The sequence below is a fragment of the Saccostrea cucullata genome, unplaced genomic scaffold (assembly GCF_032062105.1).
Source record: "Saccostrea cucullata isolate Sc308-1 unplaced genomic scaffold, CSIRO_AGI_Scuc_v1 ctg555, whole genome shotgun sequence".
In the NCBI taxonomy this organism is placed as follows: domain Eukaryota; kingdom Metazoa; phylum Mollusca; class Bivalvia; order Ostreida; family Ostreidae; genus Saccostrea; species Saccostrea cuccullata.
In genome coordinates, this window is record NW_026936559.1 from 314,529 (window position 1) to 335,186 (window position 20,658).

At 33.5% G+C, this 20,658-nt stretch overlaps 1 protein-coding gene across 2 annotated transcripts; it reads left to right on the forward strand.

Annotated features, from left to right (window-relative positions):
* The first annotated feature begins 3,421 nt into the window (after positions 1-3,421).
* Positions 3,422-18,099, forward strand: LOC134245832 (methionine aminopeptidase 2-like). Of its 2 annotated transcripts, none has more exons than XM_062728086.1 (12): positions 3,422-3,594; positions 10,391-10,477; positions 10,712-10,771; positions 10,981-11,086; positions 12,403-12,508; positions 14,189-14,244; positions 14,351-14,532; positions 14,829-14,923; positions 16,210-16,306; positions 16,568-16,671; positions 17,020-17,135; positions 17,479-18,099. In XM_062728086.1, the coding sequence occupies exons 1-12, from the start codon at positions 3,453-3,455 to the stop codon at positions 17,729-17,731; spliced, it is 1,404 nt and encodes a 467-aa protein (XP_062584070.1). In that variant the 5' UTR covers positions 3,422-3,452; the 3' UTR covers positions 17,732-18,099. The 2 variants fall into 2 exon arrangements, with proteins under 2 accessions (XP_062584070.1, XP_062584071.1); XM_062728087.1 differs by having other exon boundaries at positions 10,406-10,477.
* The last annotated feature ends 2,559 nt before the right edge of the window (positions 18,100-20,658 follow it).

Sequence of the window (20,658 nt, forward strand, 5' to 3'; positions counted from 1 at the left end):
TATACAGTTCATATTTGTCATTGATTTTGAAAGGAAGACATCATCTAGATGTAGAAATTAGAGTACTAGAATCTAGACTACACTTAAAAGAAGAAAGAAGGCTGATACTTTTGTGTACAAACTTTCTGATGAACATGTGGTTATTTTTAATAAAAAGAATATAGAATAAAAGTATATTGTCGCTCATATCCATGGAACTACCTAACTACAAATAGTAAATCCAACGTCTACTAGTCAATACATTAAAAGCTAATTTTCTAGGGAAATTAGTGTTAGGTTTATTACAATGGTAGGTGTTACTTCAGTAGTGACTTAAAATGTGCCGATGTTTTAAAAATTAGTTTCACCTTCTTTTGAAATAATCATTCACAAGTAATTGAAATTTTAATGATAAACTAAAAAAAAATGAATTTAAAATGTTGAAAAACATTATTAACAATTAATCCTTATATTTCTTAACACGTAATTTATTTCAATAAGTTTTGTAATGTGGTTTTAGAATTGGTTGAATTATCAGCAACTATCAATATAATTATTTGAATCTCTTATGAAATCATTATTTCAATCACTATTGAAAACTTTATTTCAATAGTGAACATTATTTCAAGAGTGGTTGAAACTTGATTTATATTTTGAAATTGAAACGCTATCAGAACGTCTGCTAAAATCTTTATTTCAAAAGTGATCATTATTTCAATAGTGGTTGCAACCTATGTTAACTTTGTTGTTGAAATGCACTCTCAACCACTACTGAAATAAGTATTTCAATAGTGGTTGCAATACGGCATGTTTGAAGGGAGCGTTATATACGTATTTGTTAGCTTGCTGGAGTTATGCTTCCGATTTTAATCTTGGAGCAATCGACGATCCGAAGTCTCTTATTTCCGTTCTGGGTCTTAAATAGGTTGCGCAGTATAAGTTTTGATGGATAACTATGCGCACGATGTGTTCCAGGCATATTTTTCAGGATACCTAGCAGTTCCAAGAATTGCATTTCAATAAAATATGCAAAATGTCTCGAACAAAACCAGTCACCTGTTTTCTTCATTCGTTATCAAGTCATATAATCTGAACAAGACATGGGCGTCGGAACTGGGAGGGGGGGGGGGGGGTTCTAGGGAGGCTTAGCCCCCCACTTTTTGCAAAGATATACATAATATAGGCATTGAAAATTTGGGTTTACCTTTTTTGTTGGTTTACCCCCCCCCCCCCTTTCAATTATAGCCCCCCTCTCCACTTTCAATTTGCTTCCGACGTCTATGGAAGAAAATACATACGGATTGATTGTTTTTACAAGACGATCACCTGTGACCTGTTATGAATGACTTACGATGATTAGTCCACAGATTAAGCATGCTAAGTGGATATGCCATATGGTCATAATACACGGATCGATACACAAATGAAAATAAACAATTAACTGTGTCGATAACAGAAAACAGTTTTCTATTCACTTATTTGTTATCTGCGAGATATTTATAATTTTAGTACAGAGCTGGTTTTAAATATTTTTATATTTATAGACGGGACGAAATAGTTTCATAATCTCGTTATCTACACATGTGCACACACAAATCGGTATTGTGTAATTTTCATCTGTTGATTGGTGGCAGTTATCATCGAAAAAAAAAAACTAAAACGTTCAATCAAATTTGAATAATTTTAGACAATCAATGATTTCGCTTGGGAAGATTACTGCGTGAATTTTTAATATGTCAGATTTAGCGTGGATGAGTATTCAAATTAAAATTAGACTCGATACTGACAGCTCGCTTGGGTGTAATCAAAGCTGCAAATGAGAGAATTCGCTTGGCTATGTTCATCAATTTATAGGAAGTAGAAAGTAAAAATAAGCTGGGTAATTAAAAATCTGCCCATATAAGCAGCGTTATATCTAATGTTCGTCATTCTGCTCTCCAGCTACAACCATGTCTACCGCCAGCAAAGAGAGCACGAGTCGGCATTTCCGCCAGCTTAAAGAAAAAAATCTGCTAACGCAAAATAGATCTTCCACGTTCTTCATTGCAAGATTTAAGGCAGTTTGTTATTGACGAGGAGAAAATCACCATTTTAGAATAATAAATTATTATTTCTATATGATATTATTTATCTTTCTTTATATATAAGAGTTACAATACAAATACAGTATACCTGGAAGAGAAATTAATAGAATTCAGATATCCGGACGCTTCACTTATCCGGACAATTTGCTTGGGAACCAAAGCGTCCGGATAAATGAGGCTCCACTGTAATTATGTTTTGATAGTAAAACTATGTATATGTTGGGAAGAGAATTTGAAGGGCAGATTATTTTGCACAATCAAAGCAATTCTGGTTTAATCTATTCATGTTAATGCAAAGAACTTTTGCGAATTTAATCGCTGCGAATACCGCTAATATTTGTGCATCGTGAAAAGTTTGCAAAATTTAAAAGTACCGGTATCGAATATTGGAAAACCCTTCCTACTGTCACCTCTCGCTTATCGATCTATAAATGTATTCAAGTAAGAAAAGCAAATAATTTTCATAAATTACAGCAAGTCGAGCGGGACAAAAATGTGTATTACTAAAATCAGAATCGGGCCGGAGTGGCATTTTGAAACTGAAAATTTGGGGGGGGGGGGGTTTGCTAATAACAAAGCCCCCCCCCCCCCCCCCCCCAAAAAAAAAATGAAACTTTCGGGTGTTATCAAATACAATAAAATTATTATGCCTTCACAGAGATTTTCAACTCCGATATTACGTCTTTTATTGATTTTCCCGGTGACTAAAAAAGTAAAATGGGCAGTAAACCCAATCTGTATAACATGTTTAACTTTTGCTCTTAATATTATTTAAGTCATTGTAGTTTCGTGTGTAGGATTGATAAAAATAAATTTAAACTGCTAAAAAATTTAATTAATTTTATAAATATTTACCGATTGTAGAAAATAAAGGCATTTTTTCCCAAAAGGAATAAACCGACTTTGCCACTGTTCACTAGGCCTGCCAATTTTTAACCATTGGGAAAATGTCAATCGTTAATAATCATTGAACAAATTAAATATCCTACATGTACTTGGTAATAAAGCTCATAAAATGGCATGTTAAGATTTTGCTGTATTTAATTACATCTGAAAGTATCGTGATAAGGAATAAAATATTTTTCAGAAATTAGCACAGTTTACAAATTCCCGGCCCGGCTCATGTTTTAATACCCATTTTAGTCACACTCGACCCTGACGGCCTAATTGACGTAAATAACATGTGAAACATATATTTTTAATGATGTGGAAAAAAGCGTATCTCATTATATTTATGTTTGTCGTCAAATATTCATATTTTGTATTTTAAAAGTTAAGTCTCATATTAGGCATGTCAAACAATCCGTTTAACTACTTGAGTACAACAATATAAGCTGATTTTACATGTAGCTGACATAAGCCTAACCCTTTCCTATAAAGAGAAAAAGCATGGCGGACGTTGAGGATGAATCCGTCGTTGGAAAAGAGAATCTGGAGCAGGAAAATGAGAATGACAAAGAGATTGTTAACGATGTAGACGCCACCGACGCTCCCAAAAAGAAGAAGAAGAAGAAAAAGAAGAAGAAGAATGGTAAGTATTGTCTGTGGAACGAATTAGGCGCCATATCTAAAAAATTGCTTCTGTTCTGCATCTACGTATGCATGACATGTCATTTTTGTGTATTACGTGAAGGATTAAAGTGATAGTTGGTGAAGTTAAGGCATACATGTTAACCTATTATGCTGAAAAATAGGGAGATTGAGACCTCAAAAGCGGTAGCATTGCGCGTACGTTGTTTTACGCTTGGATTACCGACATATTTCATGTAATATATACATGTATATAGCCCTAAATGAAACTTACAATAATTAATCTTAAATATTAACTGCAAAGAAGAGACAGAAATACCTAAGTTTGATATAAATTGTACAAATTCAAATATTTTTCATGCTCATCATTTTGCTTGGATTGGCTGTTTAACTTAGCCTTTTGAAGTGATCTTTGCCAATATTGCCTAGAAGCAATAATTCTGAATGTTCATTCAGTTGTTAAACAAAACAAATGATGACATGGTTTAAACTAGATCTAAAACAAGTTCCTATCTTTCGTTAGGCTATATACATCATATTTCCCGCGATGATCAAAAACGAAAGTAGAGATGTGCCACATGGCTTTGTCAATCGAGTGATTTCTCTTGACTTTATTGATAAAATTGTGAGCTCCTGTGCTTTGATAGACGATGCCAAACGTTTTCATATAATTATTAAAAGCTGTATCACCTTTTTCTTTGCAGTGATGTTGACTAAATTTATCATAACCAATGTAATCACTGGAAATCTTGTGTTGTTGTCATCAAATTCGTGCTTGAAATCTATGTATACATTGATACAAAAAAAAGCGTTTGTATGCTTCTGAGTCAAATCTGAGTTTAATTTTAGGCATTAAAAACAATATCATTATATGCTTATTTTTACACAGGAGCATGTGCAAAAACAGTGTGAAATGCTAAAAATAGATTATTTTCAGACACTATTGTTCTACTCCAAATATGCGCTAAAAAGAACCAAAAATGTCAAATCACATTCAAAATCAACAAGTATTTAATTTATAGGACTTGTATCTTTAAAATGAAGGCAAATTCATTGTAATTCATCTCGCATGAAAAATAATAAAGGAGCACAATGTAAGTTTCACCCCGTTTTTAGCTCACCTGAGCCGAAGGCTCAAGTGAGCTTTTCTGATCACATTTTGTCCGTCTGTCCGTCTAGCTGTCCGTCTGTCCGTCTGTCTGTAAACTTTTCACATTTTCGACTTCTTCTCAAGAACCGCTGGGCCAATTTCAACCAAACTTGCCACAAAGTATCCTTGGGTGAAGGGGATTCAAGTTTGTTCAAATGAAGGGCCACGCCCTTATTCAAGGGGAGATAATTGGGAATTAATGAAAATTTTAAAAATCTTCTTCTCAAGAACCACTGTGCCAGGAAAGATGAAACTTATGGGGAAACATCCTCAGGTAGTGTAGATTCAAATTTGTTCAAATCATGACCCCCGGGGGTAGGGCGGGGCCAAAATGGCCGACCAAAGTTTTACATAGAAATATATAGGAAAATTCTTTAAAAATCTTCTTCTCAAGAATGACAAAGCCATAATTCATCATATTTATATGGGAGCATGCTCATGTAGTGTAGATTCAAGTTTGTTCAAATAATGACCCCCCGGGTAAGGGCGGGGCCAAAATGGCCGACCAAAGTTTTACATAGAAATATATAGGAAAATTTTTAAAAATCTTCTTCTCAAGAATGACAAAGCCATAATTGATCATATTTACATGGAAGCATGCTCAGGTAGTGTAGATTCAAGTTTGTTCAAATCATGACCCCCGGGGGTAGGGCGGGGCCAAAATGGCCGACCAAAGTTTTACATAGAAATGTATAGGAAAATTCTTTAAAAATCTTCTTCTCAAGAATGACAAAGCCATAATTCATCATATTTATATGGGAGCATGCTCATGTAGTGTAGATTCAAGTTTGTTCAAATCATGACCCCCCGGGTAAGGGCGGGGCCAAAATGGCCGACCAAAGTTTTACATAGAAATATATAGGAAAATTCTTTAAAAATCTTCTTCTCAAGAATGACAAAGCCATAATTGATCATATTTACATGGAAGCATGCTCAGGTAGTGTAGATTCAAGTTTGTTCAAATCATGACCCCCGGGGGTAGGGCGGGGCCAAAATGGCCGACCAATGTTTTACATAGAAATATATAGGAAAATTCTTTAAAAATCTTCTTCTCAAGAATGACAAAGCCATTATTCATCATATTTATATGGAAGCATGTTCAGGTAGTGTAGATTCAATTTTGTTCAAATCATGACCCCCGGGGGTAGAGCGGGGCCAAAATGGCCGACCAAAGTTTTACATAGAAATATATAGGAAAATTCTTTAAAAATCTTCCTCTCAATAATGAAAAAGCCATAATTCATCATATATATATGGAAGCATGCTCAGGTAGTGTAGATTCAAGTTTGTTCAAATCATGACTCCCGGGGGTAGGGCAGGGCCAAAATGGCCGACCAAAGTTTTACATAGAGATATATAGGAAAATTCTTTAAAAATCTTCTTCTCAAGAATGACAAAGCCATAATTGATCATATTTATATGGAAGCATGCTCAGGTAGTGTAGATTCAAGTTTGTTCAAATCATGACCCCCGGGGGTAGGGCGGGGCCAAAATGGCCAACCAAAGTTATACATAGAAATATATAGGAAAATTCTTTAAAAATCTTCTTCTCAATCATTTTCTAAAAAATAGCAAATCCATGATTGGTCATGGGACTACTTTTGGATTTAAACTTTACAATAAAAAGCCATTTTATACTAGTCCTACCCTTGGTGCTCAGGTGAGCGATGTGGCCCATGGGCCTCTTGTTCTTGTTGTATTTTTAACAATTCCGACATGCATAACAGGTAATATCTTTAAAAGTCGTTGTGTGAAAATGTTGTAATTCATGTCTTTTGAAAGAAATGATTCGATCATCTCTTTATTTTCACAAAGAAAAAAGTATACTTATACCCCACGCAACTAGTTGCGGGAGGTATAATGTTTTTGACCCGTCCGTCAGTCAGTCAGTCCGTCAGTCAGTCAGTCAGTCCTCTTTTTTTGTCAGCGCAACTCCTCATAAACTGCTGCACAGAATTTGGTCAAACTTTGCAGGTATTTAGGACACAATGTGTAGATGTGCATATTACCAGGAAATTCCGATTCCGTTATTTTTCCCGGGAATTTCCGCACTTTTTAACTTAGGCATTTGGCCATACCTTGAATATAAAGATGAACAGTTTGTCAGCACAACTCCTCATAAACTGCTGCACAGAATTTCGTCAAACTTTGCAGGTATTTAGGACACAATATGTAGATGTGCATATAACCAGGAAATTCCGATTCCATTATTTTTTTCGGGACTTTCCGCACTTTTTAACTTAGGCATTTGGCCATACCTTTTATATAGAGGTGAACAGTTTGTCAGCGCAACTCTTCATAAACCGCTGCACAGAATTTCGTCAAACTTTGCAGATATTTAGGACACAATGTGTAGATGTGCATATTACCAGGAAATTTTGATTCCATTACCGGTATTTTTTACGTGAATTTCCGCACTTTTTAACTTAGGCATTTGGCCATACCTTTTATATAGAGATGAACAGTTTGTCAGCGCAACTCCTCATAAACTGCTGCACAGAATTTCGTCAAACTTTGCAGGTATTTAGGACACAATATGTAGATGTGCATATTACCAGGAAATTCCGATTCCATTATTTTTTCCGGGAATTTCCGCACTTTTTAACTTAGGCATTTGGCCATACCTTTTATATAGAGATGAACAGTTTGTCAGCGCAACTCCTCATAAACCGTTGCACAGAATTTCGTCAAACTTTGCAGTTATTTAGGACACAATATGTAGATGTGCATATTCCCAGGAAATTCCGATTCCCTTATTTTTTCCAGGACTTTCCGCACTAAATACTTAGGTTTTTGGCCATACCTTTTATATAGAGATGAACAGTTTGTCAGCGCAACTCCTCATAAACTGCTGCACAGAATTTCGTTAAACTTTGCAGATATTTAGGACACAATATGTAGATGTGCATATTACCAGGAAATTCCCATTCCTTTATTTTTTCCGGGACTTTTCGCACTGAAAACTTAGGTTTTTGGCCATACCTTTTACATAGAGATGAAAAGTTTGTCAGCGCAACTCCTCGTAAACCGCTGCACAGAATTTCGTTAAAACTTTGCAGATATTTAGGACACAATATGTAGATGTGCATATTACCAGGAAATTCCGATTCCTTTATATTTTACGGGACTTCCCGTACTAAAAACTTAGGTTTTTGGCCATACCTTTTATATAGAGATGAACAGTTTGTCAGCGCAACTCCTCATAAACCGCTGCACAGAATTTCGTTAAACTTTGCAGATATTTAGGACACAATATGTAGATGTTCATATTACCAGGAAATTCCGATTCCTTTATTTTTCCGGGAATTTCCACACTTTCCAACTTAGACTTTTTGGCCATATTTTGAATATACAGATGAACAGTTTGTCAGCACCACTCCTCTTAAACTGTTGTACATAGTTTTGTCAACCTATGCAGATGTTTAGGACATGCATATTCCATTATTTTATCCCAAAGAGTTTTGCGTATTATTGAAGAAAATTTCTCACCCCACCCCCCCCCCCCCCCCCCCCACCCCAACCACTTCAAATTAATGTTTGGAATTGTATAATGCCAAGAAATTTTGATTCCATTATTTATCTAGAAACTTCATTCCACATTTAAATGTCCTCATATGCAAGACATTTTGATGTGAAGATTTTTTTGCAATTATTGCGTTTTTGATCTATACTATGTATTTAAAGTGCACTAGCTGTGCCTTTCATTATGTGTTTCACTGTCAAGTTTTGGGGGAGTGTGGGGTATGTGAGCTAGCTCACTTTTTCTTTCATTTTCTTAGAATTAGTTTTAATTAGTTAAAATAATAAAATTGCAAGTCTTAAAAGTAATCATCCAGAAGTTAGACTTGTATTTATGATAATAATTACGTTTAAAGATTAACTAGACTAATTATGTTTTCCTTTGTATAGTAAAACCTTGCAAATTAGCATTTCCTGGTATTAGTCTAACCCCATATTTAATCATGGCGGTAAAAGTATCAACAAGACACGGAGTCCTTCCATGTTTTCAACGTTCATCACTGCTTTTATGCTCCTTGTACTTCGATTTGGTAATAAAATTAAAGTATGACAATTTTATTTTTTGTTAGCGATGTCGGCGACATTTATTTTATAATCGATTAGTAGCATCAAAGAGCTCCTAACGACCGACAATCGATTGTCGGCGACAATCGTTCCATCACTAGGTCAGACTAATAACAGGAAATGGACAATATTACGAGGTTTTACTATACAAAGGCAAACATTTAAAGTCTAGACAATATGTAAACGTTACTATAATCGAAAATACAGTCTAATCTCTGGATATCTTCTTTTGAAACTTGTAATCCCAAGAAATAAAATACATGTAATGAAAGATGGGACTAATTTCAGTAATATACCCATTGAATGGAATTAAAAAAAAAAAGAATTTCCATTCTGTTTCAATATATTGATTTTGTTTACAGTAATAAAATATTTTTTACACTTTTTTAAAAGAAAAAGTAATAAACATTTTTTGAATATTATATGTAAATAGGTAGATTACTTTGTTTTGTAAAAGTCTGACTGAAATTAAATAAGTTTAACTTTTCTACATTATTTAATTCTCATTATAAAACATACTGAAGCATTGCTTTTTAAATCAGAATAATTTAATTTCACTTGTATCAAGCAATTTCATCGGCTGAATCATTCAGAGGAACATATAATATTTTGTATAACATAACTTGCCTACGTCACAATGAGTTACGTCAAAAACGTATTTACTCCGCTTGACGTTACTTTTAAAATATGCTTTATTTAAAGGCCTTTTTCCAGAGGAAAAATTGTCTCATTGTCTACACTGAAATTAAATTACAAGGAATGAAGCTAATTTCAACTTTTGTTATACGATATAACATAACTTGGGGCAGGTTATGCTTTTTTATAAACCGCTTCGCGGTTTATAAAGCAGAAACTGCCCCAAGATATGTTATATCGTATAACATAAGTTGAAATTAGCTTCATTCCTTAAATATTAAATTGTTTTCTGTGCTTGTAAAATAATACGCATCAATCATCAAGAGTTATCTTTCCATTATTGCCCTTGAAAATATTTTTAGTTAGTGAAACAAAATATTAATAAAATGTTTATAAACAAGTCTGTATCTGAAATTTCTGTATCAATTAAATAACTGATACGTTAAGAGATAGAAATATCTCAATTTACACCGTTTAAAGGACCTGAGTTTAAATGTTTGAGGTAAACTATTATAAATAATTAATAAAAATGTTGGCAATAGAAACTAGAAATTCAATTCTGAACATTGTAACAGATTCGATTAAGTTGCCTGTGAATGGAATCTATGAAATCTGACATGACAATTCGTTGAATTTCATGGGAAATTGTATTCAGAAAGTTATCTCTCTTAGAAGAGGGATATTGCCCCTTAACTAATGAATGAAATACTTATCTAGACCACATTAATGTGTCGTGTCTTTTGTAGTTTAAACACTGTATATTGCAGAAATATAGATTTTTAAAGCTAAGCCATAAGCGGGGCTGTTCCACGGTACTCCCTATACCATATGTAAACTCCGTGATTTTAGTGATAAAGCGTTAAAATACCAAATGTTTCACTTACTTTTTGAATTATTTAAAATGTTCATTATTAATTTTTGATTCTAGATGAGGGAGGTGAAGGGGACACAAGTGCTATGAATGAAATCACAGACACATTGGAGAAACAGAACATAAATGGTTCACCAGAGAAAGGCAAGTCATAGGATGATAACATCTGTTGTGCTGACATAATTTATTTTGACATTAGATTCATCTAGAAAAATATTGATTTACATAATTTCTATCTAGCTGATCTTATTAAATTCAGAAAAGAACAAAAAAAATTTTTTTTTAAATAATGTCTCTGCAGGGAGCATATGTGAGACATTCAAGGTGGACATAGTATGCTTTATTTTAACAAGATTAAGATAATGGCCATGTTTACAGGAGCGGAGGAAGGAGAAGGGGAGGTACAGAAGAAAAAGAAGAAGAAGAAAAAGAATACAGGTATTTCTAATGAATTCATTGATGTATGTATGTTGAAATGTGAACACACAGTCTGGGAATCCATTATATCTAACAGGGACAAGTATTCCATTAAACTGTCAGTATCCATATCTTGTTTTGCCTCTAATCTATCATGTCTATTTTCAGTGAATGATCATAAATGCTTAAATAATTTTGACCCTCAGTATTTAAAGTTAGATCTTTTACAGGACAAAAACAACAGACCAATCCCCCTTCCTTACCAATATCAGAACTGTTCCCAGAGGGAAACTTTCCAGAGGGGGAGATAATGGACTACCCAGTGGTTCAGGACAGGTAATTCTCACCATAATCAGGAGTAGACTTCAGTTTTATTCCAGCAGTAAAATAAGAAGTCTTGGATTGGAAAAAAGTCTAAGTGCCCTTTGATCACTTTCTATGTACAAAAACTGTAATAACCTGCATATATATGATACATTGCATAAAAAGTACTCATTCCTCAGAGTTGAAGAAAGGAACACAGAATTTTTAGATTGACAATATCAATCATAATTGCACTATTTTCATGTAAATACTCTGACAAATTTACTCAGAAACAAGCATTCTGAGAGTATTGCATGTATTGCATAAACAATACATGTCCCCTACCAGGTTCCCCTTTTTCTTAAGAATGTCATTTCATAATGTGCAAAAGTTATGTCCAAGGTAAAACTGCTTGATTTTGAGGTTGTGAATGCCTTTAACCTTATAAAATAATTCACACAAGGATGAAAATTCAACTAATTTTTTTCAACGTCTTTTCTTGCTTTATATTTACCATGTTGACCATCGGAATTTAGCGCAGCACGAGCCTGATCTTAAAGACATACGCAATGTACCTACTGATAATTTTTCAAGATATTCTAAATGTAAACTTATAATACCATTACATGTTCTTAGACAAAAAAATCAGCATGCCTTACCAGGGTTTTGAAAAGATATAAAATTTTGAAATTTTTTGTATTATTCAAAGAAAAATGTACAAAAATTACAAAACATAAACTACGGATTTTTTTTCATCAAGAATTGTTTTAGAAGAAGTGTACAAATCCATATATAGACATCAAAAATATTGCACACATGTCCTTCATTTAGTGGAAGAACCCAATAAAGTTCAAACTACGTTGCGTATGACCTTAAACCATTATGAAAAATTAAAAATGCCATAATTTTGTCAAAAATCAGTGAAGTGAAACCACATTCAAACTTGATCTGTAACTCATCAGGATACACTCACATACCAAAAATAAGCTCAATATCTGCAAGTGTTTAGAAAAAAAGTGCAGAAAACTAAGTGGGACAGACTGACAGACAGACGGACGGAGAGACGCAGAGGAAACCTATAACCCCCTCTGGTTTCATTGGTAGGGGACTAAAAATTGTACATTGCAGGAATTAATCCCAGAAAAATATGTCTCTTGTAAATTAATCATTTAATCCTCTTCTAATGCTTTTAACATGACATTGGACAGATATTTTTACAAGAATGGAAAGAATTAACAACTTTGACAGATAGTGTAAATATAAAAAAAATTTCATTGTGAACATCAGTTTTGTTCTTCCACAGTATTAAATCTTTGATTTTGAAGTATTTTTATCCTTTGTTTACACAGCACAACAGCTAGAGACAGAATGACAAACGAGGAGAAGCGAGCTCTAGACAGGGCCAACAATTACATTTACCAGGAGGTCAGGCAAGCTGCAGAGGCACACAGACAGGTAATGTAATAACACTTCTCTTGTAACGATTAATCAGTGAAGGGAATCAGGGCCAACAATTACATATACAGTAAAACCTGTGACTTACAACATGCACTGGGAGACAAATTTTGTGTTTGAATACCCAGTAGATAGGGTCGGATTGCACTGTGTAAACAAACATGAAATTAAGGGAATGGGAAAGAAATTTTGTGATGGATTGCAAAGGTGTTGGATTAGACAGTTTTCAGTATTATCAGGGGGTCAGACAAGATACTCTTTATACAACAAAGTCACTGTAAAGCAGAACATTTCCTCGCTAAGAATATCTCTATAAATCAAGGCAGCTTTGGACGATGATATCGTTGCAAATTATGTCACCTCTGTTCTACAAAAAAGACAAAATAACACACACACAAGCACGTAACTATATCCCCTCTTACTCTGTTGCTAGGGGAAAGCAGTATCTATATAGCCTTCTCTGCTGGTGATGTTAATACCTGTTATAAATGGTTGTGTTTAGAAGAGAGGGGTTAAAGTCACATTCAAAAAATACTGTACATACATATATTGAGGTTTCCAAATCTGAGTGCAGTCACTAGATATTGAGTCTTTGGCAAAATTCTGAATGAGTGCTTCACACATCTGCACCATATACTGTATTGATAAATGATTTTTTACAGTATTCAGGAATTGCTTGCATTGTTGTCCAAGCCAATGCCGCTAAATTGTAAAGGCAGCTTTTTTAAGTACACACAGTAGTCATATTAACCCCATTTAATACTTTAATAAAATAGAGAGGAATTTTCAATTGAGGCCATCTTTAAAAAATTTTTTTAGGTCATCCACTCCAGACTGACGTGCTAAAAATGGACAGATTCAGATTTTTTTTTTTAACTTACAAGAAAAAAGATATTTTTTATGCATTCCCATCTTCGCTAGCCAAGGGTTTCTGATACGCTAATCTCCTCATAATCCTTTGGCATATGGTGTTGATAAAAGTTGTTTTTTTTCCAGTTCTGATTGGGATTCGGTACACCTGGTCAATCAATCAGCAATTGTTTTTTGTAAATGACGATATTTGCGTTTGGGATACTTCTTGACTCTTTAATCTCAGAAATAAAAAACGCAAGTAAACAACGACCCGTAAGATGACATAGCTATGGTGACATCCAATATCTTCTAAATAGGTGATTAAGAATATGTATTGAAGCTTCCAATTTGTACTATAAATAATAAATAAACATAACTCAATTATTGCTTCTTAATTATTTTTGAAAAAACTTGGATTTATTTTTCTTTTTAAACACGTGTCTTTATTTCTGTCGATGACGCAATCTGTGCGTACTTGATAGATTCGAGAACACGTGACAAAAACAATCCCGTCTTTTTACTTCTCTGTATGCCAAGGGTTCATGAGGAGAGTAGCGTATCAGAAACCCTTGGCTAGTGAACATGATGCATTCCAAAAAATAAAATATTATAGATTTTGTAAATTCAGGATTGATATTAAAAAATTTCTGTAAAAAAAAATTCCACCAACGTGCCAACCATTATTTTTCATCCAGAGTCAAGAGAGGGCAAAGAAAAAAATTTTTTTTAAAAGTTGACCTCAAATGGTGGATGTTAATTGAGTTTGATCTGATTTATAGTTTTAAATGTCATATTTTGATTTAAACTAAACCTTCTCTATTTCTTTAGACTAGAAAATATATGAAAGAATACATAAAACCAGGAATGACCATGATTGATATTTGGTAAGTTTTTTTAAAAAAAATATTAAATAGACAAAAAGATATTTTTTTTGTTTGAATTTCTCAAATGTGTTTTATGTTTGAGTTTGTAATATTTGTAATATTTCAGTGAGACTTTAGAATCCACGTCCAGGAAGTTGATCAATGAGAATGGTCTGAAGGCAGGGCTAGCGTTCCCCACCGGCTGCTCTCTCAACCACTGTGCTGCTCACTATACACCAAATGCTGGGGATCCAACAGTTTTAGGGGTGGACGATGTCTGCAAAATTGACTTTGGAACTCATATAAATGGTATTTTTTTAGTCGACATTGTATTTACCTTTAAGTAGTTTCGTTTCTGAATCTAAGAATTTATACATGTACATAAAAGCTTTGAAAAACTTCCTTGCTACACTAAATAAAATGTAAATGTAGTTTTTAAAATTCAATTGATATGAATATAAAGAAATGCATTTGAACACTTAAGATGTATGAAGTTGAAAAAATGTGTGTTAATGTCCTAGACAGTAGGAGAAATACCTTAGCAATGATGCATGCATTGAACTAGCCATGATTATTTCATAAGACACCTGGATTGCTTTCCACAGGTAGAATCATTGACTGTGCTTTCACCCTGTCTTTCAATCCAAAGTATGACAGATTACTACAAGCAGTCAAAGATGCCACAAATACAGGAATTAAGGTAAATACATGTAACATATATTGTGACAAATGTTGTTACAGTGATATTATAATCACGAAGTTTTAACTGTATTACTTGAATACATTTTTTTTTTGTGTGTGCATTGTGTTTTGATACGACCCCCGAATTCTGTCAGACGATGTGTATTGCCGCATACGTTATTTTCTTTGCTTTTCGAGATTTTAATGTTGTTATGATGTTAAATTAATTGTTATCTATCGCTTCCTATATTGTATACATGATCACATAATTAAAACAGTGTTTGTTTAGCGATTATTTGGTAAATTGTTACCTGGTATGTTTTCTCTTTCGCCGCATGGTTTGTTATTCCGGAAGTGCGGTTTCCCAGAATGCATTTTTCTTAAAATGTTAAAAGTTGTAAGCGGCGATTTATTTAATTAATTGTATGTCAATCTTCTTTAATTATTACGAAAGTTATTTTGTTTACAAAGTAGTTATAATATTTTACTTGTTTCTATTTTATGGTGAAACATGTGCACAACTTTTTGTAGTCGTGGGAATAAGGTTATCGCGTATCGCCTGTGATTGGTTGATGATCAGGTGCGCGATGTTTCTGATTGGTTATCGTATTTTATCGTATTTCGTAGTATTTCATGTTGTATATATAGTAAGAACGAGAGTTGCAGACAGTAGAGTAGATTAGAGACAGCAGATTACACCACTGTATCAAGGTGTGTGTTTAATTTAGTTCTTTGGGTTAAATAATTTGATAGTATTAAGTGGTGTGGGGGAAAACTTTATTCAGAGATTGAATAATATTTATTTACCAGTATATTACTGGTGTAGATTTTTCATGATTACTGGTTCATTACCAGTTTAGGATTAAACTTAGGATTTTAATAGGTCTAAGAGAATTAGACTTGCACATGAAATAATTAATTACTGGATAAGACTCCAGTTATAGAGGTTTTTATGAATTTGTGAAACACCAGAGATTTTGTGAAATGTTGAACAGTATTGTTTTATTTCTGTGTCCTGTAAAATAAATTTATAAACTTTCAATGGAGTTCTTGACTTGTTGAAGACAGTCCAGTTAGCGCATCCGCACGTTACATATATGAAATGTTATTCTAGAATGAAAAAAAAATATTCTGGTGCTCTTTGCTTTATAATTTAAAAATACCTCTCTGCTACATGTACATGTACATAAGTATGATATACTCTGTATTTATCCTTAAAAATCCATATAGGTGGTTATCAGTGTTGTCTCGAGGAAAATAAAAAGGCAACTCTTTTTCAATTATCTTTCTTTTTCCCTTCTACAGGAAGCAGGCATTGACGTTAGATTATGTGATATTGGGGAGCGAATCCAAGAAGTCATGGAGTCATATGAGGTGGAACTAGATGGCAAAACATATCAGGGTAAATTAATTTACATGTTAAATCAATTACTGAAATTAACCTATCTGTAATAGGAGACAAATGAAAAAACAAACAAAAACCAAGAAAAAAAACAAGAACAGAAAAAGCAGTAGGTACTTTAATTGTTTGATAGAAGCTTCATCATCTTCCTGAAGAATATTTTAGAAAATGAAATACCTGTACGAAAAATGATAACTACAGTTTGTAAAATTTTTATATGTTTTAAAAAAGTACAACCAGAATATCCTTTTTCTTTGCCAGTTAAGTCCATACGCAATCTGAATGGTCACTCCATCAGTCCGTACAATATCCATGCTGGGAAGACAGTCCCCATAGTGAAGGGAGGGGAGGCTACAAGAATGGAGGTATAAAGTGACATTAAGAATAGGGGTAGAATATCATTGAGGTTAAACTATTGTGTAACAAAATTTTGGACCTTATTTTGATTCTACTTTGACTCTTGTGAAGTTCATTTGTATCATAAGTGGATACTGTATACAGGGAAATTTTCGCTCCCGTTTTATTTTCGCCCCTTTCGCCCTTCTCTCATTTGGGCGAATTTAAAACGGGGCGAATTGAAACAATTCAGTATAATCTCTTAAACAAAACTATGGATGGGCGAATTTAAAACGGGGCAAAATTGTTTGCAAGCATGAAAGGGCGAAAATAACCCTGTATACAGTAGTATTTATTCTCATTTTTCCATCCCTTAGGAAATGGAATTTTATGCTATAGAGACTTTTGGAAGTACAGGAAAAGGAGTTGTCCATGACGATATGGAAACGTCTCATTATATGAAGAATTTTGATGTTGGGCATGTGCCCTTGAGGTAAATGTCAAAAGGTTATTTTTAGCATATTAAAAGTAGTATTCTCAAATGTTACAAATTTTAAAGTATGCAATACTCATTCTTAAAAAAAAATCACTGTCTAAATACATGTAACTGCATAGATGCTGAGCACATTTGTAAATGGATTTTACATACAGGTGTCATAAATAAATATTTCAACATGCGTTTATCATGGTACATATTTGGTAATTGTGGCATCTTAAACCATATATATTGATTCTGTAAAAAACAAGTCTTGCATTCACCAAGTTTTTACATATTTCAGCTATAGATACATTTTGATGTTGTGGTGATCATTGATTTATTTCATTGTATTACACAGGGTACAGAAATCAAAGCAACTGCTGAATGTGATAAACCAGAACTTTGGGACATTAGCTTTCTGTCGGCGCTGGCTGGATCGCCTGGGGCAGACTAAATACCTCATAGCTCTCAAAAACCTGTGTGACGTTGGCATCCTTGATCCCTATCCCCCGCTGTGTGACTCTAAGGGTTGTTACACGGCCCAGTTTGAACACACCATACTTCTCAGACCAACGTGTAAGGAGGTCATCAGTCGAGGAGAGGACTATTAAAGGGAAAGTAGAGGAAAAAATCAGTTTTTGTTGGGAGTTTTAGGAGGAAATTCCACATTTTAAGGAGATTAAGAATTGTTTTTGTTTATAAAAGTCTTAATTCTGCAACAGGAGTGTACATGTACAAGTTTACTTTCTGTACTTCTGTATAAATTGGTAACTGTTCATTTTTTGATTTTTAAGAAACTTAATGTTAAGGATATAAAATTATATAAAATATATGAAATGAAGCTATAGAATTTTCCTTAAAACCTTTCATCTGTTTAAATTAATAACTTTTAAGATTGAAAGTTTTACATGCATTAAGACAAAATTATTAAGGTTATGCATTCTCATTTAAAAGTATTAAAATATTTTCAATTTTGAAATGATAATTATTTTCTCCATTTTTTAAGCCTGATTTTTCGAATGTGCCATTCTGCACAGGGTGTGGGTACCCCTTGATTTCTCCCTCTGTCTTCCTAAAGATGACAAAACTATTGGTTTTATACTTTATTCTCTTCTGGAGATGTATTATGGCATGCCTTCACATTCATGTGACCATCAGTGAGAACTTTTCATATCCATCTCAACTTAAATAAAGTGAGATTTAGACACAATCAAACTACTTTATGTCAGGTAATACATATTGGTCACCATGACCTATAATTCAGATGGTTAGACTATTTCTGTATGTGAACAGTGATAACTGAAAAAAATATTAGACATAAAGTCATCAAACTTGGTCAATTAATGCATCTTGGGTAGAATGTGTGTCATACCATATATTAAAATCACTATGAGCTTTAACTTAATGTAAAAAAAACAAAACAAAAACTTTATTTTGATGAAGATAAACCCTATTATGATATAAGAATATTGCATAAACCATATTTAAAAAAAATTGCATAAAAATTGAAGATTTTTCATGATATACTGTACAGTTTTAACATATATGACATAGATAGTAAATAATAAATACATCTTTTGTTTTAAGATAATATTCCATTTATACCAAGGAAATACAGTGCAAGGGTCATTTTCTTAAGAGCTAAATTGCAGCTATTGTAATAAACATGATAACTTTGTTGACTTATTAACATGTCAATCATCAGTTTCCCTTATTTATGCCTTATCATCTGCATAATTAAGGATTTTTTGTCTATATATTGATTCAGTTGGAAAAGGTATGCTTTGTGTATGAACTATTTATCAAATGAGACAAGGTAATGACTTACAAGTCAATGAGACAAGGTAATGACTTACAAGTCAATGAGACAAGGTAATGACTTGCAAGTCAATGAGACAAGGTAATGACTTACAAGTCAATGAGACAAGGTAATGACTTACAAGTCAATGAGACAAGGTAATGACTTACAAGTCAATGAGACAAGGTAATGACTTGCAAGTCAATGAGACAAGGTAATGACTTACAAGTCAATGAGACAAGGTAATGACTTACAAGTCAATGAGACAAGGTAATGACTTACAAGTCAATGAGACAAGGTAATGACTTACAAATCAATGAGACAAGGTAATGACTTACAAGTCAATGAGACAAGGTAATGACTTACAAGTCAATGAGACAAGGTTATGACTTACAAGTCAATGAGACAAGGTAATGACTTACAAGTCAGTGAGACAAGGTAATGACTTACAAGTCAATGAGACAAGGTAATGACTTACAAGTCAATGAGACAAGGTAATGACTTACAAGTCAATGAGACAAGGTAATGACTTACAAGTCAATGAGACAAGGTAATGACTTACAAGTCAATGAGACAAGGTAATGACTTACAAGTCAATGAGACAAGGTAATGACGTACAGGTCAATGAGACAAGGTAATGACTTACAAGTCAATGAGACAAGGTAATGACTTACAAATCAATGAGACAAGGTAATGACTTACAAGTCAATGAGACAAGGTAATGACTTACAAGTCAATGAGACAAGGTAATGACTTACAAGTCAATGAGACAAGGTAATGACTTACAAGTCAATGAGACAAGGTAATGACGTACAGGTCGATGAGACAAGGATATCAACTATGATAATTAAAGCAATCATATTGCAAGTTGTAGCTCCATTGTCGGGACAATAAACTTGACGTATCTTGGCTGATGTTGACAGCTGCTCTGTACCTTGTCATTGGTTATTTGCAATATAACTTTTTAGAAAAATCTTATGTACATGCAAATACACTGAATATGGTCACGTTTCTGATATTGACGGTATATATAATATTTCTGGAGACAAGTCTTCCAAAACTGTTTTGGAATTCCCATGGGAACAAAATTGCGCCCTGTTATTAGCAGACCTATTTTTGTATTCAAATGAAGTAGAATTTATTCAAAATCTTTTACGTGAAAAGAAATAAAAATTCTTGGAGTGGCTTTCAACTGGACATTTAGATATATCGACGACGTATTATCAATTAAAAATAGTTATTTCCATTTCTTATTTCGAAGTGATAAATCCTGGTGAGCTGGAAATAAAAGATAACACAGGGTCTGACACATCTGTTTCATGTTTGGATATTTTAATAGATAAGAAAAGAGGTATTCGTAATCTAACAGCAAAGCTCTATGATAAACGTGATGACTCTTAACTTTTCAGTTAAATTGTCAACTTCCCTAGCTTTCTTATGCAACAATATACACTTATCACCTGAAGATGGGGTTAATACCAGGGTATCTCTCAGTTGATGCGATACGCAAGAGCATGTCTACGTATGAGAACTTTTCAAAATTGAGGCAAGTTTTTGACTCACAAGTTGACAAATCAAGAGTAGCAGTCTTGTTAAAAATCATCATTTCTGTGATCAATATGATCATTGACAATTTAATTGAAAAGTTATAATCATCACGTTTATCTTAAAGCTTTGCTGTTTGATAACCAATATCGTCTTCTCTATTAGAATATCGTCGCTCACGCAGTGCAGTGGTAG

Coding starts and splice junctions, on each gene's coding strand:
- LOC134245832 (XM_062728086.1), top strand. CDS start 3,453: ATGGCGGACGTTGAGGATGAATCCGTCGTTGGAAAAGAGAATCTGGAG. Junction 12,509..14,188: donor CTGCAGAGGCACACAGACAG/GTAATGTAATAA, acceptor CTATTTCTTTAG/ACTAGAAAATATATGAAAGA. Junction 17,136..17,478: donor GTTGGGCATGTGCCCTTGAG/GTAAATGTCAAA, acceptor TGTATTACACAG/GGTACAGAAATCAAAGCAAC.